The 27,378-nt window shown below is 43.3% G+C and overlaps 4 protein-coding genes across 4 annotated transcripts in view; 1 reads left to right on the top strand and 3 right to left on the bottom strand.

Moving 5' to 3' along the window:
* Positions 1-3,356, bottom strand: part of LOC110503814 (uncharacterized) — a 15,321-nt gene extending 11,965 nt beyond the window's left edge. Inside the window, exon 1 of the mRNA XM_021582358.3 lies at positions 1,546-3,356. Within this exon, the coding sequence (XP_021438033.1) occupies positions 1,546-1,557 (12 nt within the window). The 5' untranslated portion in view covers positions 1,558-3,356. The remainder of the gene's footprint in view (positions 1-1,545) is intronic.
* A 695-nt stretch (positions 3,357-4,051) lies between these two features.
* On the bottom strand, positions 4,052-8,713 carry kbtbd3 (kelch repeat and BTB domain containing 3). The gene is made up of 10 exons (XM_021582363.3): positions 8,164-8,713; positions 7,292-7,550; positions 7,046-7,211; positions 6,629-6,811; positions 5,926-6,099; positions 5,528-5,818; positions 5,165-5,407; positions 5,024-5,096; positions 4,684-4,901; positions 4,052-4,455 (listed from the first exon to the last, which is right to left on the bottom strand). The coding sequence occupies exons 2-10, from the start codon at positions 7,534-7,536 to the stop codon at positions 4,180-4,182; spliced, it is 1,869 nt and encodes a 622-aa protein (XP_021438038.1). The 5' UTR covers positions 7,537-7,550; positions 8,164-8,713; the 3' UTR covers positions 4,052-4,179.
* A 265-nt stretch (positions 8,714-8,978) lies between these two features.
* Positions 8,979-17,031, bottom strand: LOC110503819 (queuine/queuosine transporter SLC35F2-like). The gene is made up of 8 exons (XM_021582364.3): positions 16,805-17,031; positions 16,203-16,378; positions 15,634-15,761; positions 11,604-11,763; positions 11,301-11,457; positions 11,135-11,187; positions 9,851-10,005; positions 8,979-9,435 (listed from the first exon to the last, which is right to left on the bottom strand). The coding sequence occupies exons 1-8, from the start codon at positions 16,918-16,920 to the stop codon at positions 9,169-9,171; spliced, it is 1,212 nt and encodes a 403-aa protein (XP_021438039.1). The 5' UTR covers positions 16,921-17,031; the 3' UTR covers positions 8,979-9,168.
* Positions 17,032-17,655: 624 nt separating this feature from the next.
* LOC110503817 (cullin-5) lies at positions 17,656-27,353 on the top strand. Its single transcript, XM_021582362.3, has 19 exons — positions 17,656-17,718; positions 18,641-18,750; positions 18,836-18,935; positions 19,145-19,321; positions 19,463-19,604; positions 19,726-19,871; positions 19,989-20,069; positions 20,178-20,271; positions 20,372-20,502; positions 20,778-20,885; positions 21,136-21,200; positions 21,542-21,674; positions 21,920-22,051; positions 22,146-22,269; positions 22,463-22,638; positions 22,791-22,952; positions 23,094-23,212; positions 23,686-23,809; positions 24,016-27,353. The coding sequence occupies exons 1-19, from the start codon at positions 17,695-17,697 to the stop codon at positions 24,208-24,210; spliced, it is 2,343 nt and encodes a 780-aa protein (XP_021438037.1). The 5' UTR covers positions 17,656-17,694; the 3' UTR covers positions 24,211-27,353.
* The last annotated feature ends 25 nt before the right edge of the window (positions 27,354-27,378 follow it).

Genomic DNA, 27,378 nt, shown 5'->3' on the forward strand with positions numbered 1-27,378 from the left:
CGCTGGGCGCTCCACCACCACAGAGAGCACTGAGCTAAGCTGAAACACCTGCATTTTGAAGTTGTCTTACTCAAGAAAGCAAAACAAGAGACCGTATTTGTATGCCGCATTATTAACTCAATGTTTTTTATTTTTTACATTGCTTCTCACTGACTATCGGCACTGATTATGGAATAGTTACACAATTGAAATAACTGCTGACCCTCATGGTCATTCTAGTTGTTATAGATTTCCGGTGTGCTGAGTGTTAATAGCTTAATCAGTTTTAGCAATAGAGAAAGTGGAAAAAATAATAATAATAATAAGTGTATGCAATACATCTAGAGTTGTGCTTTGAAAGAACACACAACTTTAGGCTAAGATTATCGAAATAAACTTTCAGAAGGCCTCACACTGGAATGACACAAAATGGACAGCCATTTCAAAAACGTGTAGCCAAATAGCCTACAAAGCAGGAGCAGTACCCTATAGTCCAAGAACGATTCGTGAATATTGCATATACCTGTGTTGATATACAGAGGCTATTGCAACACTTTTGCAACTTGCAACTCGATTGGACATTATGTATCACTTAATGGCAGCATTGTATCGGAGTGTTTAAAGCCGGAGCGGAAGGGCTAATGGGGGAGGGGTGGAAACGAGGGCTGAAACAGACTGTAGGCGAACGTATGACAGAAACACAGACAACGAAGCCGGGTTCGATGGTTTCTCCAAGCGGCAAAGGTAGCCTAGGCGTAATTTCAACAAGACATAACTTTTCGTGTAACGTTATAGGCTGGCTAGTCTTATTGTCATTACCATCCCATCCGAGACTTGACAGTCAGGAAAATATCGATTTCATGTCTGTACTCTACACAGGGGTCGTCTGCATAGGAACTGATCAACGCATAACGAGACAAACACGGTGCCCAAAATCACTTAAAATTACTTTTAAGGACAGGAGAGGATAATTTATCTAAAGATGGCGACGAAGATGATGCTTAATCGTAACCTGACTGATGGGCGGTCACCAAAGATTAATGACAGTGGGTTAGACTGTTGAAGTAGGCTAATAAAATGTAGCCTTCGCTTCTTCAAATAGTTTCTCTAAACTAGAGAGCTTGATCAAATGGCATCCTAGTCTACTCACTGATCTAATTTGTCATTCACTTAGTTGGGAATGTAAATCAATGAGCAGAGAACCAAATATTTCGGTGACACAATAGAATTCCTCCTGACATGGCTTCTGTAGTCTAGCCTAGACTACACACTCGATGCTGCGCAGTAATAAAATAAGTTGTGTCAACGATTTTTGGACACACAATAAACTACTGGATATGTTTCACACGAAGTCCATCGCTGATGCTTTCTTCGCTGACCATCATTTGAGGGGTTTGATTCTTTATGCTACGCTGAAAGAACATTGCCGTGTCCAAGTCGCGCGCCCTGGACAAACCACACACAGCAAGCGGCTAGCAGTTTACACGGAACCTGGTTTGTTCTTACCACGTTGGAAAGAATGTACCAAGAATGCATGCTAATAAGAATGTAATAAACCATACATACCTGGGTTAACATTGTTGTATGTCGCTGTAGATCAAATGCAAACAAAATGTATTGTCCTTGCTCGACTGCAGCCCTGTCCTGATTATCTTCAATCGACAAAATGGGGTATTTTAGGAAAATAAATGTCGACGTTCTAGTTTACAGCAAAGCGTACGTCACAAAGGTCAACATTTAGCTACTAGACATTATATCATTGTCACCCAGTTGAAATATAGCCAACTATGTTGTTCGATCCACAAAATGTTTAATGATAAACCATTGAGCAACTGTCCTAGAATGCAGACTAACAGCGAAAATGTACTTTTCTTTGATAGTCTCTCTACGAACAATCGTCTTTGTCCATGCGGAACAAGCTGTTTTATGATTAAAAAAGCAATGAAAAGTACACTGACTCGTGAGGGTGGGAGATTCGCGAAACGATCACATTCCATCAGTGACATCACTCCCCGGAGCAGGACAGGAACGCTTAACTCAAAAGAGGACAGCAACCCCCGTTTCGTTGATGGGGTGAAGGAATACTATCTAAATTAACAATAGGAGTATACGAAATATGCCTAATTGTAGCACAATATTATAATACTATAAAACATTTGCATGACACAACTAAAAACAAAACGTACAACATACAACGTATCTTATTGTGGAACACCCCTATCCAGTCAGATGGTTAAATCCGTCCGTCATCTAGTAGCCTACGACACGGAACAGTAGAATACCTTATAATATCTCCCGCGAAAACTCGGCAATAGATCATGGAGCACAGGTGCCCTCATTCAATTTGAACTGTTTTGAAGCTCCTTGTTTTTGTTTTTGAGAAAGTCAACAATGTGAGCTATGTAGAATCATAATTAAATTATGTTTATGTCAAATGGTTAGCCCTCTGCTCAAGTGTTTACAAATATTTCAACATCACAACGTGGTGTTTGGCTAGACAAGCCTACTCTGGCACAAAAACATTCCATAGTCTACCAGTAGAGGGAGTTGTAACACTTGTTACCTGGGACAGTGGCCTCTCACTGTCTCACTTTAAAATAGTAAAGGCAGGCCCAGTCCAGTTACACTGAAAACCTGCACACAGAAAAATGCAATTACAAAGTTCTTTAATAGATCCTGCACCACAATAGATGACATGTCAGCTGCAACAGCCTTAGTCAGGTAATCAGACATGTCCAGAAACAACAAAGATAAGTCTGTGGGCCAGTAGACTCAGAAACCTCTACTGTAGCTTTGAACCCAAATAGCATTATTGGAAATATAAAATGTTTCAATTAAGCAGGAAACAGCAGAGGGAGCACGCCCCGTTTCACTTCGACGGGACCGCAGTGGATGACAGTGAAAAGCTTCAAGTTCCTCTGCGTACACATCACTGACAATCTGAAATGGTCCACCCACACAGACAGTGTAGTGAAGAAGGCGCAACAGTGCCTCTTCAACCTCAGGAGGCTGAAGCAATTTGGTTTGGTCCCTAAGACCCTCACAAACTTCTACAGATGCACAATTGAGAGCATCCTGTCGGGCTGTATCACCGCCTGGCATGGCAACTGCACTGCGCGCAACCGCAAGGCTCTCCAGAGGGTGGTGCGGTCTGCCCAACACATCATCGGGGGCACACTGCCTGTCCTCCAGGACACCTACAGCACCCAACCCAATGTCACAGGAAGGCCAAAAAGATCAACAAGGACATCAATCACCCGATCCATTGCCTGTTCACCCCGCTACCATCCAGAAGGCAAGGTCAGTACAGGTACATCAAAGCTGGGACCGAGAGACTGAAAAACAGCTTCTATCTCAAGGCCATCAGACTGTTAAATAGCCATCACTAGCCGTCTAACACCCAGTTACTCAACCCTGCACCTCAGAGGCTGCTGCCCTATATACATAGACATGGAATCACTGGTCACTTTAATAATTTAACACTAGTCACTTTAATAATGTTTACATACTGCTTTACTCATTTCATATGTATATACTGTATTCTATTCTACTGTATTTGAGTCAATGCCACAAAGACATTGCTTGTCCAAATTATATATTTCTTACTTCCATTCTTTTACTTTTAGACTTGTATGTATTGTTGTGAATTGTTAGATAATACTGCACTGTTGGAGCTAGGAGCACAAGTATTTCGCTACACCCACAATAACATCTTCTAAATATGTGTATGTAACCAAAAACATTTTATTTTATTTGATAAGGCACGAGGGGTTGTGGTATATGGCCAATATACCATGGCTAAGGGCTGTTCTTAGGCATGACGCAACGTGGAGATACAGCCCTTAGCCGTGGTATATTGGCCATATACCACAAACCCCTAAGGTGCCTTATTGCTATTATAAACTGGTTACCAATGTAATTAGAGCAGTAAAAAATACATGTTTTGTCATACCCATGGTATAAGGTCTGATATACCATGGCTGCCAGACAATCAGCATTCAGGGCTCGACCACCCAGTTTATAAATAAATATATAACATAAAATGTAATAAAACAAATAAATACTTGAGGTATGACAAAACATAATTTATTTTATTGATGCGGAGTGCAGCTTTTAGTCCCCAGGTAGTGTGTGTGTGTGTGTGTGTGTGTGTGTGTGTGTGTGTGTGTGTGTGTGTGTGTGTGTGTGTGTGTGTGTGTGTTACATGTCCCTTCCTCCCCAGGGGTCTCTGTATCTGTTGAAGCTGATGACCTGACAGTGAAACTCTGTCAGGGGGCGTGGCATTGGTGTCACTTCCTCCCACTGGCCCCGCCCACTGTGGTACACTTGGACTTCGTCAGTGATCTCATCAGGTGAGTAGTCTCCTCCCAGGATGTAGATTCGGTTGGCCACGCCCACGGAGCCTGCGTTGAACCCGGCACACTCGAACGACCCCTCCCCTTGCCACACACACGTCTCTGGACAGAAACTGTACACCTGGACAGAACACAGAACACAGGACTCAGACTGGTCAGGTGTGGTGAGTTGGTGTTTTGTAGAATAGTTGTCAAGTTTGTTTTAATGACAAAGTCCCCATGTACTGTATCTATGTCAATAGGACCTGTCTGATTAAATGAAGGAGGAATAAATATAAAGACTTATAGATGGAGACTTCAATCAATCAAATAATCAATCAATCAACCAGTCAATCAACAAGTCAGTCACCTTATACGTCGACAAGTCACAGAGGTGTAAAATGTTGTTGACGGACACAGCCTTGACCAGGGTGGCGTGGAAAAACTGACCAAACTCTGCCACCAGGTGGCTCCACTGGTCAGAAACAGCATCGTAGCGCAGGAAACAGTCCAGCGAAGGGTTGAAGGAGTCCGATATCTCCACTGACGAACCCAGTGTGTAGATGATGCTGCCGCACGCACTGGCTTCTGGGTAATACGAGGACACAGGGAGGGTTAGAGGTATGTGTGTGGGGGTTTCTATATTTGTGTGTGGGTGTCTGTGTGTCTGTGTGCATTTGTGTATGTATGTTTCTGTGTGTGTTCCGTACCTGGGTAGTAGATAGCAGTGGGCAGAGGGCTGACGGAGGTCCAGGTTTTGGCCAGGGGGTCGTAGTACTCCACCTACAGACGTTCATCATCATCATCAGAACCATCATAATCATCATCCTCATCATCATCTTCATTCTCACCTCCATTAGGCTAGGAGTCCCCTCCCTTTCTCCTCTGGTCCTCCCTCCTAGCACATACAGTCTGTCCAGGGTGGTGATGGCTGTGTGCATGGTACGGGGTTTCCCCATGTCCGGGGCAGGGGTGCAGGTGTGTGTAACTGGGCAGTAGCACCAAACCTCTGCTGTCGCATCATGGAACGGCTCTGCCACGTGAAGACGCACCGTGCGACAACAGTTGCCCCGACAACCACCTGTCACAAACAACTTAAAGAGAGGAGAGGAGATATAAAATAATGACAGTTGATCGAAGCGTAAATTCAGTTGTACCACTCCACTATGTGTTACTGCCTGTGTGTGTGTGCATGTGTGTTTGTGTTTGTATACCTTCTCGGCGTAGCTGGTGAGGGAAGAGCCTGAGGGGTCAGGGGTCATACTAAAACCCACCCCCTGGCCCTGAGGTAGCTCTCTCCATTGGTCTGTGTCCAGGCAGTAACAGAAGCTGTGGTGTATATCTCCGTTCTCCTCTGTCTTGTGGATGTAGATGTAAGACTCTGTGGTGGCTGGTCTGGCGTCTGGCAGTAGACCACTGAGCTGTGTCTGTCTACTCACTGCATCACTGACCAGACTAACACAGAGTTGGTCCCCTGAGAGGAGATTCTCAGTCCGGGCCAGGGCCTGAACACACATACACAATACATTTTGACTGGTAAAAAGAACCATGCATATGTGTATGTGTGTGTGTGTGTGGGTGTGGGGGGGGGGTCCTGCATGCGTGTGTGTACCTGCAGGGTGTGTGTGGGTACGTGATGTAGCCGTAGCAGTGCTAGGAGCCGTGGCAACAGCCTCTGTCTGGTCTGGAGGTTGTGACTTGTCCACCTCAGGGATGACCTCACCGCCACCTCCTCACTGGGCACGCTCAGACTGTCTGAACCCAGACATAACTCGAGCACGCCCAACTGGGAGGACAGGAAGTAAATCAGTGCTTCCCAACGTTTTTATTTATTTAAAAAAAATATTTCACCTTTATTTAACCAGGTAGGCTAGTTGAAAACAAGTTCTCATTTACAACTGCAACCTGGCCAAGATAAAGCATAGCAGTGTGAACAGACAACAACACAGAGTTACACATGGAGTAAACAATAAACAAGTCAATAACAGAGTAGAAAAAAAGAAAAAAAGAGTCTATATACAACGTTAGTATTTAAAAGCAATCCAATGCTTTTAAATCCTTCAGGGGGAGTGGACCCTTGCACACTTCAGGAAGAAAAGGGTTTGGGGGAGTGACAGAGTGGATAGTGACTTTCTCAAAAGCTAAAGTGAGACACAGAGGGATGTATTTACCTTAGCACTAACACACCTAATTCAACTTGATGATGAGCTGATATGTTGAATCAGGTGTACTAGGGCCCTTTTATTTCAATGCACAAACGTATTTTTATGAGTCTCAATGAATGACAATGGAAACTTATCAGAGTGGCTCCTCACCGGCATATCCAGGAAGTCTGTAGTCATTGAGAGGTCGTGGAAGTTCTGAACTACAAACTCATTGGCCTGCTGGAGGAGGGAGGCAGAGCCATATCCCTCGGCGAGGGCCAATAGCATCAGGCAGTTGGAGAGCTCCAGGGTTCCTGTCAGGAAGTCACTGCATGCTCTGAAGAGCACAGACACCTGGGAAATGGAACACCGGTCAATATATCAATATCACCTCTCAAGTTTCTGAATGGATTTGACATACAGTATGCATCTGACCCAGATCTAGTATTTGTTCCAAATGGCACCCTCTTCCATTGATAGTGCACTACTTTTGACCATGGTCCATAGGGCTTTGGTCAAAAATAGTGCACTATGTAGGGCGTTGGGTAGGGTGCCGTTAGGGTAAGGGTTACCCCTGATGTAGTGTACCTGTAGGAAAGAGGCGAGCTGGAACAGCATGTCTACGTTTTCGTGGGTGACGACCATCTCTCCAGAGTAACAGAAGTCCAGGAAGCAGCGCACGGCTTCTGGGGACTGGTTACCCAGGGTTACCATCCTATCACCACACTCACGCATGTCCAACTCAAACATGGCCCTGCAGACAGAGAACCTTTAGAGCACACACACACACACGTACAGATGCACGCACACACAAACCCACACACACACGCCAACCTGAAGAAGTCGCTGCAGGCTGCCAGGACACAGCGGTGACAGGGGAAGGTCTGGTCCTGGACTGTTATAGTGAAGTCAAACAGTAGGCCTCGCTCTCTGAACGATCTGAGCATGCCCAGTAGCTGCTGGCTGTGAGCCTCTGACACACACAGCTCAGACCTGTGCTCCGGAACATAGGGAATACTGTTGGGAACGTAGTCAGTTCCCTCGGACCGGGGGTCGGATCCCTCAGACCGTGGGTCCATGATCACTCCAGAGTCTGGGACAGAATCAGAAAAACTTTATCAGTTTTATATTCTAAGGTTGTATATTATGCATACTAGGGGCATCAACTGAGTGAGAGAAGAGGAGGAAGGGAGGAGGAATGACTGATAGCAGCAGTGACTCTATTTAGTTATTAAGTGGAGATCTCGCAACAATCATTCTCATGATGGCACATTGGTAGTAGTCAGTGAAAAATATCAAAGCTAAATAGGCCTGGGTTTGGTTAAAACCCTGGATGGGAGACCAAGGCATAGCTGTAGATAAATCAACAGTTCAGTAAGAGGTTCTGCCCAGCCTTAACCATGGAAACTCATACTTGAACATTTATATGCAAATACTTTATTTTTCTCATAGTAATTGTCATGTTTTTATATGTTGACTTGTAAAAAACAATGTGAAACCTATAAGAAAACATTTATTTTGTAAAGGTTACATTCTCAGAACATAATTCATATATTTTGTCTCAAATATGTCTTACAATATCTTTTTAGGAAATGCACCACAATAATGTATTCAATTGTGTATGTCATATAAGGCATATAAGTTAACACATATACAATACATAAACACATATACAATACAGCACTGACATATAAGGAAAAACATACATTTTACCAGATCCTTGTTAGATTACTTCTTAGATGTTTGTAGAAATAATCTTCTTCTGCTTTACAATATTCTTATTTCATTTTCATGATTATTTTCCATATGGGGCCTGTGCAAGCTCTATAGCCTGGTAGTCTGTCTATCGGTCATTGCTGGTTAGACAGTTTAGGAGTCAGGGAAAAAGATGGATGATTGACAGAGGGAGAGGGTTAAGAAAAACATTTGCATGCAGTCTACCTTATTATATCTCAACTGTCTGTAAACGCACGGAGGAGGTGCCTACATGTAAATTATTATTTGTCCCAAAGTAGTTCAGTAGCATTGCTTCCGTGCCTTGTTTAGTATCATATATAGAGTGAATCACAAAGCAGACTATTAGTTCGCTAACTGTTTATAATAAAGTATTTGACTAGCACTAGCTCGGGAAAAACAAACGTTCTGTCCATAGATTTGATGAGCTGAGCTGATCAGATGCGATGTTTGTAAACAATATTGTGCGCGTGCTAATAACTGTTTCAGCACTACGGACAGCTCTCTACCTACCGGAAGAGCGAAGCAACGCGAGGACATGACGTGTAAATACTCAACGTGCGACCTCGTTCCAAAGATTTCAAGTATCAAGTATTTCTTCATTAAAAAAACGAGGGTCCCATTCTTCGATTGTGTTTTTTGTTTTGTTGTCTCAAATAATAATAATTTAATTAGGTAGTGTTGCACGCATTGAGCCCTGCATATAAAATATTTCTTAATTGGGTTTATGCTCCAACCAGGTTTGATATCAATGAAGACTCACTCATTAACTTGACACACCCCACAATTAATGTGGAATAAAACATTTATTATTCTTCCTGCCAAGTCAACTAGTGGACAAATATTACAACACACCTATACTGTACATATATACACCTGTCAATCTGTAGATGTATTAGAATGGCACAAATTAAAGAAAGGAGACAAGGAGTTTAACAGCTATAGACAGTTGGGAAGTGCTCGTCTAGTAGATCAGATCACATCTTGGTACTCCGTCCCTCTGCCGGTACTTCCTTATTCTGTGTTCTCTGATTCCATGACACCCCTGTGTGTTCACCCTCTTCCTCTTCCAAAACCGCCACCACCACTTCTTCGATGATGTCATCAGGGTTGTCGTAGCCGCCCTCCTCCCAGCCCCCGGAGGGGGCGATGGGGTCTGCAGGGTCAGGGGTCGTTGCCACGGTGTTGAATGCGATGAAGCCCACTAGGATGATCACCAGAGACACCATGTACAAACCTGAGAACTACACACACACCAGATGTGCTATATGAGATTACACATTAACAGTCATCAACACACTGAACAGGGTCACGGTGACCATTTCTCTTCAGGACTAAGATGTTTTAAAATAAGGACAGCGGTGTCCTGTGACAGGACAGCTCTAGGGGATGGATCCTGCTATCTCTGTTTCTGTTCTTATCACAACTGCCTCCTTGATCGCACAGGGATTAGATTAGACTAGTTTGAAAGAGATTACAGTGAGTACAGACATAGTACTGCAGCAATCAATCAATCTATCATCCATCATTGGAGTCATCAAATCATTGATTAACTGGTCTCTTTATCTATTGAGAAACACAATCAGCAACTGAACTGTCAAATGGCTCAACCTACTGTACCTACTATCCCCAGTGTGTGTGTGCCTTGTGTGTACTAACCGTGTATTGAAAGAGAAACAGGCCACAGAAGAGGCTGAGGAGGTCTGCAGTGAGCAGGGAGAGGTTGACTGCTGTAGCACTGGTCTTCTTGACCACTATGGGCATACAGCTGTACAGGGTGTACATACACAGGGCATAGCCAGCAAACAGCAGGCCTGGGGAGAGAAGAATTATACATGATAAAATGAACACTGTTTTCCCAGAGTATGGCAGACAACAGCATTTCTAATATTTGTTTCTTATCGCTCCTAATGTGCATCTGTCCTTTTAATATTTTATTATGTGTTCATATCTGAATATTATTGATCCTTGTCTGTGTAATCGTTGATGATGCTTGTGGTGATAAAACCATTTCCCATGTTGGAATCAACAAAGTACTAATATCTTCTACTTATACACTGGGCATAGTCAGAGAACAATAGGCCTGAACAGAAAAACACAAACATTATACAGGGCAAAAATTATTATAAACAAGGAAGATCAACTTTTGCACAAGATAAAGAGCAGCAAAGAGCTGTGGAAACTGTTCTTCTGCAAGCTGACACAGCAGACATTCTGTACTCTCTGTAACCTTGCCACCACCACTTCTGTAATCCTAAGAGAGAGGTAATAACCGGTGGCCTGAGGTGGTCTAGTGGTTAACACTACCGAATCCCAGACCCACAGCTACTTTGTAACAAACCCTCTCCTTACTTTCCTTCTTTTACGCTGTCCTATCTGTTCAATAAAAAAATGCATACAAAATATCAACAAATGTACAGGTAACTGCCAAAATAAAGGCAACACTAACATAAAGTGTCTTAATAGGGCGTTGGGCCACCACGAGCTGCCACAACAGCTTCAGTGCGCATTATAATATATTCTACAAACATCTGGAACTATATAGGAGGGATACGACACCATTCTTCCATGAGAAATTACATAATTTGTTGTTTTGTTGATGGAAAATGCTGTGTTGGGTGCCGCTCCAGAATCTCCCATAAGTGTTCAATTGGATTGAGATTTGGTGACTGAGACACACAGCCTTTAAACCCCCTATGCTCCTTTCAGACCCCTCTTTCAGTCACTGAGATCTCTTCTTCTAGACATGGTAGGTAAAATAATGGGAAACTCTGCATTTTTATACATGACCTTAAGCATGATGGGACGTTAATTGCTTAATTAACATAGGAACCACACCTGGGTGGAAGAACCTGCTTTCAATATACTTTGAATCCCTAATTTACTAAAGTGTTTCCTTAATTTTGGCAGTTCCCTGTATATTTTATTTTATGTGGTACTAACCGATTCTCCAGTCCCATTGGATGTTTGCCACATTGTTATGCTCCAGAACGCCCCTGTAGCAACACAGCAGATCACTCAAATCAACCACATTCCCATTCTACTACCTTCTCCCCGAACATGCACACATATCCGATACATGCAGATACATGTGCACACACACACTTACAGTTGTATGCCACTGATGAGTGTGCCAAACAGGCCGACCATGCCTAGGAACTCCACTCTGCTGAGGTGTTTGACGGTGTACTCCTGACACACGTTAGACACAGCATATAGACTGGCACTGAGCAGGACCAAGCCATCACCTAGCAGAATGTCTGAGGCTAGGAGAGAGGGAGAAAAGGATAGAGGCAGGAGAGGAGATAGATAGAAGAGGAGGATGAGGAAAGAGATGAGGTCAATATGTTACTATTTATTATATGAACTGAGAGATTAAAGTAATGAATTAATGAATGGAGTGGGTTCTTACTGGATCCCAGGTCTCGTCCAGCCAGTAGGTCAGCTCCCACCATGGCCCCCACCCCCAGCAGACAGACACACACAGAGACGTAGTGGACAGGTCTGTAGCACGTCTTCAGGAACCAGCAGGAGAGTATCATCAACACAGGGATCACAAAACAGTCCAGCAGCTGGAAGACAGAGAGACACACCAGAATAGTCACATACATCCAGAAGGCGAGGTCAGTACAGGTGCATCAAAGCTGGGAACGAGAGACTGAAAAACAGCTTCTATCACAATGCCATCAGACTGTTAAACAGCCATCACTAAAATAGAGAAGCTGCTGCCTACATACAGCCTTGAAATCATTGGCCACTTTAATAAATGGATCACTAGTCACTTTAATAATGCCACTTTAATAATGTTTACACATCTTGCATTACTCACCTCATATGTATATACTGTATTTTATACCATCTATTGCATCTTGCCCGTGCCGCTCTGTCATTGCTTATCCATATATTTAAATGTATATATTCTTATTCCATTCCTTTACTTAGATTTGTGTGTATTAGGTAATTGTTGTGGAATTGTTAGATTACATGTTAGATATTACTGCATTATCGGAACTAGAAGCACAAGCATTTCGTTACACACGCAGTAACATCTGCTAACCATGTGTATGTGACCAATAAAATGTTATTTTATTTGCCACGGATATACAGTGGGGCAAAAAAGTATTTAGTCAGCCACCAATTGTGCAAGTTCTCCCACTTAAAAAGATGAGAGAGGGCTGTAATTTTCATCATAGGTACACTTTAACTATGACAGACAAAATGAGAAAAAAAATCCAGAAAATCACATTGTAGGATTTTTAATGAATTTATTTGCAAATTATGGTGGAAAATAAGTACAGTGCCTTGCGAAAGTATTCGGCCCCCTTGAACTTTGCGACCTTTTGCCACATTTCAGGCTTCAAACATAAAGATATAAAACTGTATTTTTTTGTGAAGAATCAACAACAAGTGGGACACAATCATGAAGTGGAACAACATTTATTGGATATTTCAAACTTTTTTAACAAATCAAAAACTGAAAAATTGGGCGTGCAAAATTATTCAGCCCCCTTAAGTTAATACTTTGTAGCGCCACCTTTTGCTGCGATTACAGCTGTAAGTCGCTTGGGGTATGTCTCTATCAGTTTTGCACATCGAGAGACTGAAATTTTTTCCCATTCCTCCTTGCAAAACAGCTCGAGCTCAGTGAGGTTGGATGGAGAGCATTTGTGAACAGCAGTTTTCAGTTCTTTCCACAGATTCTTGATTGGATTCAGATCTGGACTTTGACTTGGCCATTCTAACACCTGGATATGTTTATTTTTGAACCATTCCATTGTAGATTTTGCTTTATGTTTTGGATCATTGTCTTGTTGGAAGACAAATCTCCATCCCAGTCTCAGGTCTTTTGCAGACTCCATCAGGTTTTCTTCCAGAATGGTCCTGTATTTGGCTCCATCCATCTTCCCATCAATTTTAACCATCTTCCCTGTCCCTGATGAAGAAAAGCAGGCCCAAACCATGATGCTGCCACCACCATGTTTGACAGTGGGGATGGTGTGTTCAGCTGTGTTGCTTTTACACCAAACATAACGTTTTGCATTGTTGCCAAAAAGTTCAATTTTGGTTTCATCTGACCAGAGCACCTTCTTCCACATGTTTGGTGTGTCTCCCAGGTGACTTGTGGCAAACTTTAAACAACACTTTTTATGGATATCTTTAAGAAATGGCTTTCTTCTTGCCACTCTTCCATAAAGGCCAGATTTGTGCAATATACGACTGATTGTTGTCCTATGGACAGAGTCTCCCACCTCAGCTGTAGATCTCTGCAGTTCATCCAGAGTGATCATGGGCCTCTTGGCTGCATCTCTGATCAGTCTTCTCCTTGTATGAGCTGAAAGTTTAGAGGGACGGCCAGGTCTTGGTAGATTTGCAGTGGTCTGATACTCCTTCCATTTCAATATTATCGCTTGCACAGTGCTCCTTGGGATGTTTAAAGCTTGGAAAATATTTTTGTATCCAAATACGGCTTTAAACTTCTTCACAACAGTATCTCGGACCTGCCTGGTGTGTTCCTTGTTCTTCATGATGCTCTCTGCGCTTTTAACGGACCTCTGAGACACTCACAGTGCAGGTGCATTTATACGGAGACTTGATTACACACAGGTGGATTGTATTTATCATCATTAGTCATTTAGGTCAACATTGGATCATTCAGAGATCCTCACTGAACTTCTGGAGAGAGTTTGCTGCACTGAAAGTAAAGGGGCTGAATAATTTTGCACGCCCAATTTTTCAGTTTTTGATTTGTTAAAAAAGTTTGAAATATCCAATAAATGTCGTTCCACTTCATGATTGTGTCCCACTTGTTGTTGATTCTTCACAAAAAAATACAGTTTTATATCTATATGTTTGAAGCCTGAAATGTGGCAAAAGGTCGCAAAGTTCAAGGGGGCCGAATACTTTCGCAAGGCACTGTATTTGGTCAATAACAAAAGTTTATCTCAATACTTTGTTATATACCCTTTGTTGGCAATGACAGAGGTCAAACGTTTTCTGTAAGTCTTCACAAGGTTTTCACACACTGTTGCTGGTATTTTGGCCCATTCCTCCATGCAGATCTCCTCTAGAGCAGTGATGTTTTGGGGCTGTTGCTGGGCAACACGGACTTTCAACTTCCTCCAAAGATTTTCTATGGGGCTGAGATCTGGAGACTGGCTAGGCCACTCCAGGACCTTGAAATGCTTCTTACGAAGCCACTCCTTCGTTGCCCGGGCGGTGTGTTTGGGATCATTGTCATGCTGAAAGACCCAGCCACGTTTCATCTTCAATGCCCTTGCTGATGGAAGGAGGTTTTCACTCAAAATCTCACGATACATGGCCCCATTCATTCTTTCCTTTACACGGATCAGTCGTCCTGGTCCCTTTGCAGAAAAACAGCCCCAAAGCATGATGTTTCCACCCCCATGCTTCACAGTAGGTATGGTGTTCTTTGGATGCAACTCAGCATTCTTTGTCCTCCAAACACGACGAGCTGAGTTTTTACCAAAAAGTTATATTTTGGTTTCATCTGACCATATGACATTCTCCCAATCTTCTTCTGGATCATCCAAATGCTCTCTAGCAAACTTCAGATGGGCCTGGACATGTACTCACTTACGCAGGGGGACACGTCTGGCACTGCAGGATTTGAGTCCCTGGCGGCGTAGTGCGTTACTGATGGTAGGCTCTGTTACTTTGGTCCCAGCTCTCTGCAGGTCATTCACTAGGTCCCCCCGTGTGGTTCTGGGATTTTTGCTCACCCTTCTTGTGATCATTTTGACCCCACGGGGTGAGATCTTGCGTGGAGCCCCAGATCGAGGGAGATTATCAGTGGTCTTGTATGTCTTCCATGCCCTAATAACTGCTCCCACAGTTGATTTCTTCAAACCAAGCTGCTTATCTATTGCAGATTCAGTCTTCCCAGCATGGTGCAGGTCTACAATTTTGTTTCTGGTGTCCTTTGACAGCTCTTTGGTCTTGGCCATAGTGGAGTTTGGAGTGTGACTGTTTGAGGTTGTGGACAGGTGTCTTTTATACTGATAACAAGTTCAAACAGGTGCCATTAATACAGGTAACGAGTGGAGGACAGAGGAGCCTCTTAAAGAGGTTGTGTGTATTAGGTCTGTGAGAGCCAGAAATCTTGCTTGTTTGTAGGTGACGAAATACTTATTTTCCACCATAATATGCAAATAAATTCATTAAAAATCCCACAATGTGATTTTCTGGATTTCTTTTCCTCATTTTGTCTGTCATAGTTGAAGTGTACCTATGATTAAAATTATTATCTTTTTCATTGGGAGAACTTGCACAATTGGTGGCCGACTAAATACTTTTTTGCCCCAATGTAACTCAGCACACACACACACACGCACGCATACACCCATACCCACAGGCAGGCAAGCAGGCACGCAAGCTCGCACACACACAAAACAAAAACATACACACACTCTTGTAGTTCTGACCTGTATACTGGTGAGTGTGGTGTACTGGTAAGCCTTAACCACAGTGTAGTTAGCCTCGACGTCCACCAAGCCTAGTAGGAGATACTTCCACCACCTCTTCTTTAAAATTGGAAACATATTTTCATCCCCTACAGCACGTTAGGAGAGGATAGCCTGGAGGTTATTGCACTGCTACACAATTATGACATTTTATAGAGTTGACAAATGTAATATTCTGATGAGGAGCACCCTGGGGTGGTGTGTGAGAGAGACTACCTGTTCTTCAAAGCAGAACATTGGTGTGCGTGAGTGTGTGTGTGTGAGAGACTACCTGTTCTTCAGAACAGCACATTGGTGTGCCTGAGAGTATTTTTTTTATTTTTTTTACCTTTAGGCAAGTCAGTTAAGAACAAATTCTTATTTTCAATGACGGCCTAAGAACAGTGGGTTAACTGCCTGTTCAGGGGCAGAACGACAGGGGCAGAACGACAGTGTCAGCTCGGGGTTTGAACTTGCAACCTTCCGGTTACCAGTCCAACGCTCTAACCACTAGGCTACCCTGCCGCCCCAGTATGTGTATGTGTGTGTACCTGTTCTGAACAGCAGAGCGGTGGTGTAGGTGAGGCAGAGCAGTGTGTAGCTCATAAAGCTCTGAAGCATGGGCGTGTCCACGTGGTAGTCTGAAGCCAGGTACTGGGATGTTACTGCTGTGCCGCAGATGAGAGCAGCCAAACCCTGACCCATAGCAACTGTCTTCACCAGCTGCCTGTTAGGACAAAGGTATACGTGAAGAGGAAATTCAGCAACTCTTGGAAGACAGTGGACATTGATTAAGCTGTGTCTTTATTGGTAAAAGCAACATGTTTTGGCCCTATAGCCTTCATTAGGGTTTCAACACAACTCCGTCCTGGCTACTGTATGCTAGCTGCCAGGGACATACACAACTCGGACTAGGCTACTGGACAGTGGACACATTCTTGGACATTGAAAGACCTCCACTACATCACTACATCCACTACATCAAATGGCACCTCATTCCCTATATAGTGCTCTACTTTTGACCAGAGCCCATAGGGAGCTGGTTAAAAGTAGTGCACTATATAATGGATAGGGTGCCATATGGGATCCAGATCGTCACTATTATAACATCTCTCTCTCTTTCTAATTGAGTTTTCTCTCCCCATAGACTCACCACGTAAACACTTCTTTAGGGTTGAACTTCAGAAGCTTCCGGATAATAAGGCATTTTCTATCATCATTGTTGCTGGGGTCTGTAGCTATAATCCCCTCTGAGTCTTTCTCAGCCATGTTGTCTCACTGTAACAGTGGGGTACTGGGATGGGGAATACACTGCTGTGTGCTGCCTGGACTGAGGCTTTTTCCTTTCTACTGTGCTACCTGGGCTGAATGATTAACAGTGTTCTCTATTCAAAGTGCAAAGATCACTTAGTGCTTTCAGATGATAGGTGTTATAGTAGTGATGGAAGTGGCTGGTACAATGAATGATGGAAAGGAGAGGAAGGCTGTGGATTTAAACATATGAAAGTGGGTGGTACAAAGTGGGTGAAAGTGGGGTGTGTGAAACTGTGGGAGTTGGGTGGGGGGTATTTGGATCAGTGATTACTTAATTTCAGCCAGGTAATTACTCCAAGGAAGGAAAGGCTTGAATGAAGGAATGGAGAGGAAGGCTGTGTGGATTCAATCAGGGTCCATATCCCTTCTCTATGTTACTCACTTGTCTCCAAGTCACATAGCTAATGTACATACCACTGACCTGTAATAAAACTCAGTGGTTCCATGGCAGTCAAAAGCTAAATTTAGCACTGGTCCAGACACGGCAACTGTGGCCTACTGTATGCATTTTCCAACACCTGCAAAATCCTATTTGGTGCAATGTCTTAAGTGCAAAGAGCAGCACATAAACATGAAGATAACATGTCATGACACAATACTGTAAACTGGCCAAATATCTAGCCCTTTTTATCTACATTTTTATTGCGCTAAATAGGAAGCTCCATGACCTAATCCCCTCCAACCACACACTCGCGAGATTGCGCGAGGAGGGCACAAGTTGGAGGAAACATGGCGACGTCGAATTTGTTAAAGGTAAGAGCCTCTCATGTCAGCATTTTACCCGGATTTTAAGATTTAATTATGCGCCCGATGCCCATAGTCTGGATGTAAATAAGTTAATGAATGAGTTTTTTTTTTAAACGACAACGGACACTGTTTGTCAGCTTTTATTTTTCAACTGAAGGAAACAGATATGTATTTCTTGCTAGTTAGCTAGCAAGGGATGCTAAGACTAGCTAGCCAGCCATCTGGCTAACGTGCAATTGAGTTGTCACCGGCATAACATTTCGTATTTTAAATTGACAGTTCATCAGTAATATCATACACAGTTCATTGTAGTAACTGTCCACGTCAAACTGTAAGAGAATATGCAGCAGGCTTGTCCAGGTGGTGGAACAATCAGCTGAATTGGCAAGCTAACATTAGTTCCGTTTGACAGCTCTCCAGCACAATAACGTTAGTGTTACTAGTTAGCTAACTAACTACATATTACAGTCTTGACTGTTACAGATTTATCAGAGTTGGGTGCAACTACACTGTTGACAATGTAGTCTGTAGCTGATGTTTTAGTTGAAGCAGGTTTTATTTTAGCGAACTGGATCATTGTAACGTTATGTTTTAAAATAATAGAATGATAAAAATTACTATTAAACATGCGTTCATTCTGAACAGCGTCAGGCAGTAGCAAGTTACTGAGTAATGGGTTAGTAAGTATGAACTGTGTTCGTTCTCTGGCGCTATCCAAAATGAATGGTTTTAGGTACTGGGTAGTGTGGTGGAGAATAGTGAGTACATGGTCATATTCATATGGCACGAGACAGAAGCAAACAGGTGTGTCTATTTGAAATTGTCCAAAAATAAACACTTGTTTTCATTTTCTGTTGCAAAACATTTTCGACAGTGTGCACTAATGAATACGACCCTGAGTAGTAACAGTAGTATCATCTCTCTTCAGAATAAAGGCTCCTTGCAGTTTGAGGACAAGTGGGACCTGATGAGGCCCATCGTTCTCAAGCTACTGAGACAGGAGGCTGTCACCAAGCAGCAGTGGTTTGACCTCTTCTCGTAAGACACACACACTGCATCACACCACACCAAACTGCAAAGCAGACACACACAAAAACCCTATGCTTATTATTGTGTGTTGCAGAGACGTCCATGCTGTGTGTCTGTGGGATGATAAGGGCCCAGCTAAGATCCACCAGGCGCTCAAAGAAGACATCCTAGACTTCATCAAACAAGCTCAGAATGTAAGTGGGAATGTGGGTTACAGGGGAAGGATTTTGGTAAGGGGTGAAATCACATTTGAGTTTGGAATGTGCTGTTCACACACACATGCATGCGTACACACACACACCCCCCTTTCCAGTACAGTGATGACAGTTGCAGGCAAGAGGCTACCCTTAAACTCCTGACCTCTACCTATGCAACATACCTCTGACCTGTGTTTCCATGGCAGCGTGTGTTGAGTCATCAGGATGACACAGCGTTACTGAAGGCCTACATTGTGGAGTGGCGAAAGTTCTTCACACAGTGTGACATCCTGCCCAAACCGTTCTGTCAGCTGGAGATTACACTGATGGGGAAGCAGGGCAGCAACAAGAAGTCTAACGTTGAGGACAGCATCGTACGCAAGGTGATGAGAGTGGGGAGAGGAGGAAGAGAGAGGGGAGAGATGGACAATGCTCTTCTTTTTGATAGCATGTGTCAATTGTCTCATCCTGCTTACTTACACTCTCTCTTTTCCTCTCTCTATACCCATCGGCTTCTCTTCTAGTTGATGTTGGATACATGGAACGAGTCGATCTTCTCCAACATAAAAAGCCGTCTTCAGGACAGTGCTATGAAGCTGGTTCACGCTGAGAGGCTGGGAGAGGCTTTTGACTCCCAGCTGGTTATAGGAGTACGAGAATCATACGGTAGGACATATACACACTGAGTGGCAAACCATCCACATATTTTATATGGCAAGTTTTTGTGAAGTATGGTATGTTGACTGTGTGTGTGTGTGTGTGTGTGTGTGTGTGTGTGTGTGTGTAGTCAACCTGTGCTCTAACCCTGAAGACAAGCTCCAGATCTACAGAGATAACTTTGAGAAGGCCTACCTGGACTCAACTGAGAGGTTTTACAGAACACAGGCCCCATCATACCTACAGCAGAATGGAGTCCAGAACTACATGAAATATGTAAGGACTGCTCTCTCTCTCTCTGTGTGTGTTGGAGAGAGTACGTGTCCGTATGTTGTTGTTGTGACCATTTCTTAGTGGGTGTGTATACATTCACTGATCGTGTGTGTCTTGCAGGCAGACACAAAGCTAAGGGAAGAGGAGAAGAGGGCAGTTCGATACCTCGAGACTCGTCGTGAATGTAACTCTGTCCAAGCAGTGAGTAGACAGACTGTTTACCCATGAGTCTGTATAGACTGGTTTAAACTTATATTCACAGTCAACAGATGAGGTAGATCAATGTCAGTCTCTAATGTCTCTTTCCAGCTGATGGAATGTTGTGTGAACGCTCTGGTGACGTCGTTTAAAGAAACCATCCTGGCCGAATGTCCCGGCATGATCAAACGCAACGAGACAGACAGTGAGTAACACGTTACAGTACTACTTTTACCCACCAGCCTTGGGACCGGTTGTAGAGGAGGGTCCTTCTTTGTGTGACGTTAATGTCCTTCACCCTGCAGAGCTCCACCTGATGTTTTCCCTGATGGATAAGGTTCCTAGTGGGATAGAGCCCATGCTGAAAGATCTGGAGGATCACATCATGAACGCTGGGCTGGCTGATATGGTGGCTGCTGCAGAGACTATCACTTCTGTATGTACACACATACACAGATCTGTCTTACTATACTTGTGAGGACTTTTTGCAGACCAACAATTGATTCCCATTCAAAATCCTATTTTCCTTAACCCTAATTCTAATCCTAACCCTAACTGATATGCCTAAAATGTCCTCACTTCTCTGAATTTGAGTTGGTTACTATTCTTGTGAGGATTTCTGGTACTAGTAAAATATAGTATAGTAAAACATGTACGCTCAAAATCAGCTAGTATATCTGTATGTTTTTCTTCTTATTCCTGTGTGTGTAGGACTCTGAGAAGTACGTGGAGCAGCTGCTGATGTTGTTTAACCGTTTCAGTAAACTGGCGAAGGAGGCTTTTCAGGACGACCCTCGATTCCTCACTGCCAGAGACAAGGTAACACACACACACACACACACAGTGAGAGAAAAGGGGGTGAAGGGAGAAGACTGAATGGAGGAGCAGAGAGAAAGGGGGGATGGGGAGGAGAAGGGATGGACGGAGGAGAAAAAAAGGGAGATGAGAGATGCAGCGAGAGAAAAGGGGGTGAATGGAGCAGCTGTAGAGAAAAGGGGGGTGGGGGTGGGCGGAGGAGGAGAAAAAAAGAGGAGAGCGGGAGGTTTGACAGTTCTGTGTTTCTCTCCAGGCCTACAAAGCTGTAGTGAACGATGCCACCATCTTTAAACTGGAGCTGCCCCTCAAACAGAAAGGGTAAGACAAACCTGGGTTTTATGTTTATATTTATTCCTTGGTTATGGGTTAGTATGGCTGCTGGTCCACCCATCACGGGAACTTTAGCTGCATCCTGATTCTTTACCCTTTTCTTTAGGGTGCATTTTCACACTCCCCATCATGGATTTAAAAGCATATGATTTGTGTAACAATTGGCTGGAGGTAGTTTCCATTATTGTCAAATTCACGCAAGAAAGTGTGCACGTGTAGACTTCGGAGAAAGGGTGAAGAATCGGGATGCATCCATAGACTTGAATGTAGATGCCTGTTTTAGTAATTAGATTTCTATGTGTACTATTCATATGTGTGTCTCTCTACAGGGTAGGTCTGAAAACCCAGCCAGAGTCGAAGTGTCCAGAGCTGCTAGCTAACTACTGTGACATGCTGCTGAGGAAAACCACCCTGAGCAAGAAACTCACCTCAGAGGAGATAGAACTCAAACTCAAAGAAGTGGTGAAGACTCTACCCTAGTACTGTAGAATGAGCCCCCATTCTCAAACACTTAGTCATGGATTTTAAAGCATTGGATTGGTGTAAACATTGGCTGTTGTAAAATCCATGACGAGAAGGGTGTAGAATTAGGATGCAGCCGTAGTCTTCTATCCTGTTCATCCCGAACTCTTCTAGCTGTTGGTGTTGAATTATGTTCAGAATAAGGATGTGTTTTCTCTCTCTCCCTCCCTCCCCTCTCTCTCTAGTTGCTGGTTTTGAAGTATGTTCAGAATAAGGATGTGTTTATGAGGTACCATAAAGCCCACCTGACCAGAAGACTGATCCTGGACATCTCAGCTGACAGCGAGATAGAAGAGAACATGGTGGAGTGGCTCAGGGTAAAAACACACACACACACTCTTTTTCTCTCTCTCTCTCTCTATACCCCCTTTTGATTGTGTTTTTTCCCCCCTGGGTCGTGTGTGTTTGTAGGAGGTGGGGATGCCTGCAGACTATGTGAATAAGCTGGCCAGGATGTTCCAGGACATTAAAGTATCGGACGATCTCAACCAGGTCTTTAAGGAAATGCACAAACACAACAAGCTGGCTCTACCAGGTAACGCACACTTGCTCTACGAGGTAACAAACACACAGACCTATGGCTTGAGCTTGTGTGATTATTAACCACGGCCTCCATACTCTTCCTGCTGGTGTACCATAGTAATGCACTAATACTCTCTGTCTCTCTGTTTCTCTCTCTCCTTCCTCTCTCTGTCTCCCCCCCCTTCTCTCTGTCTGTCTCTCTCTAGCTGACAGTGTGAATATAAAGATCCTGAATGCGGGGGCGTGGTCGAGGAGCAGTGAGAAGGTGTTTGTATCTCTGCCTACTGAGCTGGAGGATCTGATCCCAGAGGTAGAAGACTTCTACAAGAGGAACCACAGCGGGAGGAAATTACACTGGCACCACCTCATGTCCAATGGCATTGTGAGTGGGAAATACAGACAAATGCACACACACTCAGAAATATAACCCGTGGGAAAACTACTATCACCTCATGTCCAACGGAATAGTAATCTCCCTCCTCTCCCTGTGTGTGTGTGGGGGGTGTATGCCTGTGTGCGTGCATGTATGTTTAGATCACCTTCAAGAATGAAATGGGTCATTATGACCTTGAGGTCACAACCTTTCAGCTGGCTGTCCTATTCGCCTGGAACCAGCGGCCGCGGGAGCGAATCAGCTTTGAGAACCTTAAATTGGCTACCGAGCTGCCTGATGCTGAGCTACGACGCACACTCTGGGTAACACACACACACTCTCTGGGGTTGAAAAATGAAAGCACACATGCCAATATAAACGCAGTTCATACACAAAGAAGAGCCTGAGAGAACAAACAAATGACCTCTTTCTTTCCCTCTCTGCTGTCTCTTCTCTGTCTCTAGTCTCTGGTAGCGTTCCCTAAGCTGAAAAGACAGGTTTTGTCCTATGAGCCTTCAGTCTCCTCCCCTAAAGACTTCACTGACAGCACCCTGTTCTTCATCAACCAGGACTTTTCTCTCATGTACGTAGCGACAACACTAACTTTGAACCCACAAAAATGTGTTAGCCCCCAGAGCTAAATAAAGGCATTGAATGTACTTAGCATTACAACATTCTGGTAACTTGCCACAAATTCCCACGTTTTCAAAAAATTACTTATTGAAGCATTCTAGATTTTCCTGCTTTTTCCAACCTGATTCCAGGAATCTCTGGAATTTCTGGAAAACCTGGGATTTTGGGAAAGATGGGAGAGTTTTTCTACCTTAATTGCACCTCACTGCAACCGCTGTTGGTTTACCATGTTGATTCATGTTCTATTTAGTTAATGTAACTAACTGTATGTATTCTAACTCATCATTCATTTTGGAGACGTTTGAATGTTGATGAAAGCTATATTGTCATGGTTTCCTACTGAAGACCTGGATGGACTGTTGCGGAGCAGTTTCAGGTGTGATTTCTGATGGGATATTGAGTTCTTTAGTCTCTGTTTCTTAGTAAAAACTCCAAGGTCCAGAAAAGAGGCAAGATTAATCTGATTGGTCGATTGCAGCTGACCACGGAGCGAATGAGAGAGGAGGAGAACGAGGGCATTGTCCAGCTGAGAATATTAAGAACCCAGGTAATGTTACAAGTTTAAAGGTACAACTTGAGGAACCTGTAGTTTCAGCACTCCCCCCCCCCCTCCCAAAGACTTAAATGGCGCACTACTACCTTCCACCCTGCAAGCCTAGAGTGAAAATCATAACCATACCAGTTGAATGTGTAGTGCAACATTGAGTAAAGATATAATGCTGTATGTTGTTTGACCCACCCACCTCTCTCCAGGAGGCCATCATCCAGATTATGAAGATGAGGAAGAGGATCAGTAACGCCCAGCTACAGACAGAGCTGGTAGAGATCCTTAAGAACATGTTCCTGCCCCAGAAGAAGATGATCAAGGAACAGATCGAGTGGCTCATCGAACACAAATACATCAAACGGGACGAGACTGACATCAACACCTTTATCTACATGGCATAGAACCCACTTGACCTGGACTGGAACGACCTACCTACCTACTGCTTGACCTGGCTGGATCCTCACTGCTGCAGGAGGAAGAGGAAACACAGAAAGAGGAGGGAGGGAGCAGTGGTTGTTTCAGAAGACAGTCTCTCTGCGGGGGGAGGGGCAGGCCAGTTAGTTGTATGAGATAGATGGTGTAGTCTTCAGACTGTGGCGCCACCCGGGGGCCAGGAGGAGGAGGACAGTGGGGCTGACTGACAGTCTCAGTATCACAGTAGAGACATTATTAAATAAACAAACTCTCCCTGCCTTACCCTCCTTACGCAGTCCGCACAGAGACAGACAGACAGGAGGACTAATGGACTAGTAGTCTATCATTATGGAGTGGACATTGAGAGGAGTGTATTTTGCCAAATGTACTGTGTGTGTGTGTCTGCACCTTGACAGCTTGCTGCTCCTTAGAAGTCTTGCAATCATCTGAGGTCCCGTCACACGTGTGTGTGTGTGTGTGTGTGTGTGTGTGTGTGTGTGTCACTTTTCCCTCCAGCTCCACCCCCCCCCCCCCCCAACTGCCACATCCCTCAGAGGTCATGGCTCCTCACGTATCAGCCAGTCGCAGGGTGAGAACAAACGAGACCATCACTTTTCTGTTTCCTACCTTGTAGGTCAGTGTGTCTGAATGGTTTTATATATCACTTTCATTTTTGTGAACATTTGTGTGTTGTTGTGTGTATCGTTTGTAAATGCTGCACAGCGTCGTCCGATCGATTGAAGTCACAAAGCTCTCTAGCGAACTTTGAGTCTCCTGTACCTCTCCTCTTCTTTCTCCCCCATCCATAGCCAGTGCATGATATGACAGGTGTATTGTTGTCAGACCAGAGTAGGTGTCATGACTGTTCATGACCCAGGTTTCTTCCCAAATGCCACCATATTCCCTAGGTACTGTATTAGGGTGGCAGGTAGCCTAGTGGATAACAAGCTGGGCCAGTAACCAAAAGGTTGCTGGATCAAATCCCCGAGCTGACAAGGTAAAAAACTGTCGTTCTGCCCCTGAACAAGGCACTGTTAACCCTAGGCCGTCATTGTAAATAAGAATTTGTTCTTAACTGACTTGCCTAGTTAAATAAAGGTTACATTTAAAAAATATAAATTAATACTTTTGGGGGCAAAAAGTAGTTTTAAATTTCCTATAAAGGGAAAAGTAATTTGTTTCCTATATAGGAAAAAGTAGTTTATATTCTCCTTTTATATATAGAATAGTAGAATCCCTCCAGTGCAATATCTAGAGAGCCCCAACTGCTGGAGCACTTCCTGTGGTGAGAGGTCATGTTGCTAAAGCAATGGCATTGCAGTGTTGCTATTAATGTACCCTACCCACCACCTTTTACAGAAGATTGTGTGTTGCAGTATATGAGTGGGGTGAGGATGGAAGAACTAGAAAAGTGTTGGGGCCGTGTGTTGTTGACTTGTTTATTTATTTAATTTGTATCAATGGGGTTTGTTTGTATGAGATTGTATGCGAGTGTTTGATAAATAGGTCCGGTCTGTAGCGGGATACTAGGTGTACATAGCCACTTATTAATGTTACATGATGAAATGTATGAGATGACTTAATAACACTATCCCTCTTTGACTCTTTTTTTTGTTTGAGTTTTACTATTGGCATTGGGATAATGTTATAGTGTGGGAAATTAAATTGTGCCCCCTATTCCCTATATAGTGCACTAGTTTTGTAGGGAATATGGTGCTATTTGGGATGCAGGCTAGGTAGCAATTTCCTCTTTTCTCTCACTGAATTGAATGCAACCACATTGGAATCAATTTAGACACCTCAAGACAAAGTGATTGTCAGATGAGGGGAAACATTACTTGGGATTTAGCAGTTCTGAATTGTTTGGGCATGATGCCATGGCTTTACTTCATCCTACCATGTTTCATTCATACACACTACATATCTACCCAGTACTGTATAGTCCACTGTTCTACAGTGGAGGACACCTATGAGAAACACATGTACACACATAATGATTATTGCCAAATAGTTAATTGTTTATTCTATCAGGTGATGTAATGTGTGGATAACTCTTCTACTACCTGTAATCTGTTGGCAATAAGAGGCTCTCCACATGAGCTAGTTACATTTCTCAACAGACTGACTAGTTCAACTTTTGAACAGTTACTCTGAAGGATATCAGCGCTTTGTGAATAAAAAGTGTGTGTTAATATCATAATTGACAGTTTATGCAGTTATATCGTCCACTGAATGACATTGTGTCCAGCAGGTAGACTGGTTTTAGTACCATTTTTGTTTTTCATGTCTTCCTTCCCTGGTATCTGACGTTAATGGTTATGCATCACTGCTGTAGTTGTTGCATCAAAACAACCTGGAGAAGAAGAGTGTGTCTCAATTGCCACCCTATTTCCTATTTAGTGTACCACTGTTTGACCAGGGCCAATATGGCTCTGGTCAAAAGTACTGCACTATATAAGATGTCATTTGGAACGTTGGCAAAGTGTTATTACATTTTAGTAATTTAGCAGACACTCTTATCTAGAGTGACTTACAATTAGTGCATTCTTCTTAAGATATGTTATCAGAGTAATGTAATGTACTTAATGTAACTCATTCTGATACACTTAGCGCTTCTCTGGATTTTAGCCATGTTCAACAATGTTTTAAGATGACAATTTGTGCCACTTTATGAGTAACAACAAATGAACAGTATTAAACTAGGACATAAACTCAACTTTTGTTGTAATAATTCATGTTTTTCTCTCTGCACAGAAATGTCAGGTAGAGCAGGTCTTATTGTGTCAAGAGACTAGACTGACATCTTGCTTCAGTTTTAAGTGTGGTTGTGATGATGGTAGATGCATGTCTTATGTTACCCATCTATCTCTTCCTCTCCTTCCCTACTTGCATATCTGGAGCCTTGAGTAAAAACTAGGTTTTATTGATCATAACATTACCAGATGAATGTGTGTCCCTACTTTGAGAAAAAAATATATATAATGCTGTACATTGTTTGAATGGGAGTATTCTGGCTTTTGGGCTCAACTTCTTTGATATGCTGCATTATTATTTTTTTGTTTTGTTCATGACTCTGCTTTTTAAAAATATAATTTATTTCCTGGCTAATAAAAACTGTACTGTAAAGAGAGTCATCTCCGCTGTTCTTGGTTCCC

Source organism: Oncorhynchus mykiss, chromosome 24 (genome assembly GCF_057628025.1).
Source record: "Oncorhynchus mykiss isolate SJ-2025 chromosome 24, ASM5762802v1, whole genome shotgun sequence".
Lineage (NCBI taxonomy): Eukaryota > Metazoa > Chordata > Actinopteri > Salmoniformes > Salmonidae > Oncorhynchus > Oncorhynchus mykiss.